This window comes from Gymnoscopelus braueri (assembly GCF_963280865.1).
Source record: "Gymnoscopelus braueri genome assembly, chromosome: 21".
NCBI classification, from domain to species: Eukaryota; Metazoa; Chordata; class Actinopteri; order Myctophiformes; family Myctophidae; genus Gymnoscopelus; species Gymnoscopelus braueri.
Genome location: NC_137623.1, coordinates 9237765 through 9240484, shown reverse-complemented (window position 1 = coordinate 9240484; position 2720 = coordinate 9237765). Strand labels below are relative to the sequence as shown.

General features: G+C 45.8%; 1 protein-coding gene across 1 annotated transcript in view; it reads left to right on the top strand.

Moving 5' to 3' along the window:
• armc3 (armadillo repeat containing 3) overlaps positions 1–2393 on the top strand; it is a gene marked incomplete at both ends in the record, with an annotated part of 21537 nt that extends 19144 nt beyond the window's left edge. Inside the window, 2 exons of the mRNA XM_080417386.1 lie at positions 124–286; positions 2187–2393. Of these exons, the coding sequence (XP_080273512.1) occupies positions 124–286; positions 2187–2393 (370 nt within the window). The remainder of the gene's footprint in view (positions 1–123; positions 287–2186) is intronic.
• Positions 2394–2720: the final 327 nt, after the last annotated feature.

Below are 2720 nucleotides of genomic sequence, written 5' to 3'. Positions count from 1 at the left end.
GAGCTCAGAATGCAGCTTTACATATTAGGCTATAGTATACCACCTCTGTGACTCTACACGGTTTTCATGTGACTGTCAGTCAAGCTGCTATACACTATACCTCGCATTGTGATTGGTCGTCAGGCTGGTGAGCGAGGCCATGGGCGGGGCTGTGGAGACGGAGAGGTGGGAGGAGTTCTCCTGGGAGCTCCACCTCAGCCAGCTGAAGTTTGACCTGCGCTCCAACGCCGTCCCCATCGGTCGCGTCTGCAAGGGCATCTACTGCCACAGGGCTCTGCTCTTCAAGGTACGCACTGGAGAGACCCTCTCATTCTCTACCTCAGGGGTCTTCAACTTTTTTCAGGCTAAGGACCCCTTAGCTCAGTGCTTCTCAAACTTTTTCATGTCAGGGACCCCCAAATTGACACTTATTAGCCCGCGGATCCCCCATTTGAAAAGATATGCCAGGGACCCCCATAAGAGAATGGCTCTAGCAGTGATTCTCAACCATTTTAATTTCAAGGATGTAAATTATTTCAAGGTCAAAGTCGATGACACAATTATCTCTAGCAAAGAAGAGATTACCTATTTGGGTTGTGTTCTTGACAAATACCTGACAGGTGAAAGCATGGCTACAAAGGTGGTCAAAAGAGTAAACCAGAGAACCAAATTTATGGGCAGAGTTTCCTCTTTTGTCAACCCTCAGGCCCTCAGGACCCTCTCTGGGGCCCTGATTCAACCACTTTTTGACTATGCTTGCACCTCCTGGTACTCCAACACCTCAGGGTCACTGAAGACTAAGCTTCAAACCTCCCAAAACAAACTGATTCGGCTACTCCTCGGATTGGGGCCCATGACACACCTTTCTCCCACCCATTTTGCCAGCCTAGGCTGGCTCAGGGTGGAAGACAGGGTTAAACAACTAAAAATGGGACTGGCCTTCAAAATTGTAAATGCAAATTTGCCCGATATGCCCCCTATTCCCGCATATCTGAGTAAATACCTCCAAAAGGTTAGCGACACCCACAGTCACAATACCAGAGGGAGCGTTAACAACAATTTGGTACCACCCACCCATAAAACAAACATGGGCAAATTCTCCTTCTACAGCACTGCCACCCAGGATTGGAATAGTCTAACTCCATCCCTCAAAAAATGCAGTTCGCTGGGCTCATTTAAAAGAGCCTTAAAAAAATCACCTTTCAGGAGGCCAAAGGAGGAGGTAGTACCATTTTCCCGTTAGACAGCAGACCCTCCCCCCCCCTGTTCTTGTACATATTTTTTTTTCCCCCCCCTCTTTTTAATTTTTTTGTTGTACATAGTGTTATAATTTTTTTTGCTGTTTATTTTGTAATGATATTTGAACTGTGGTGCCATTATATATGCCTATGAATTAAATACCAAGGCCCTCATTGGAAACAAGTCCGCAAGGACTTTTATGAACGGACCTGTTAGACAAAGTATTTTAAATGTAACTGTGCTGTTTTAATTTTTTTTTGCCTAATAAAATATTCAATCAATCAATCAATCAATCAAGGACCCCCAGTTTGACATGCATTAGGCTACGGACCCCCATTTAATGGCATTTCAAATGGACCCGTTAGGGTCCATTTGGTTCCATTTGTACACTCTCAGAGTTACAGACCCATAAGGGTCCATTTGGTTCCTATCCATCATTTAGCTGGGGACCCCCTGGAACCCCCTGAAGTACCCCTGGGGGTCCCCGGACCCCAGTTTGAGAACCAATGCCTTAGCTGTGAGAGAGATGAAGCAGGGACCCCCACTAAAATGAAGTACAGTATGGCTTAACCTTAAAAAAACCACTATGTAACTTTTTTTATGAATACAATGTATTTATTTCCAATCTGTATGGTAGCGTGTAATACAATATAACTTGACACATTTGACACATGCAGTATGACACATTTAGAACGTGTCAAAGGTCATGTTTCATCTATACACAGGATCTGACACAAATTTGGACCGAGATTTAATTTATCCCCTGAGCAAGGAGCCTCTGGCTCTATTAGCTCAATAGACTTGCGCAGCGCAGGAAACCGGGTTCGAATCCGGGGTAGAAGAGGAAAGTTACATGGTGCAGCTTTAAGTGATTAAACTTCATCTTGTTCCACAGTGTTCCCTCCCTGAGTTTCTCACTAGAGCCTTCCCTCTCTCTCTCTCTCTCTCTCTCTCTGGTATCTCTGTAGTGTCTGTCTGATCGTGTTGGACTGAGCTGTACTCTGGTTCGAGGCGAGTACAACCGGGCCTGGAACGAGGTTCTACTCCCTGAAGGGACCCCCCACATCCGTGGGCACCGCACCCCGCTCACCGCCTACATAGTAGATCTCATGCACCAGCCTGGGAGACTGCTGAAATCCAACACCCCGGCTGCTATACAGTACCAGACTATATAGATCTGGAATTATGTCACGATGTGGATGCATAAATAATACATCTCACAAAAAAACAACAACGCTGTATTGTATTTGTATGTGACTATGTGGTGATCGTTGTGCAGCACACATTAGAAAAGTCATTTTTAAGGTTTCGAGGCCTATCAGGCTCGAAGCCTTATTAAGGTTTCGAGGCCTATCAGGCTCGAAGCCTTATTGAGATTGTAGGCTTTCTTCCGCCGTTTTTTTCAGTTCTGGCCCAACCGTGCATACGCTTTTTACGAAACTCGGCAATATGGTAGAGGGCTATGCCAAAAGGCGAAGACCCGAAACTCACAACCATCGGCC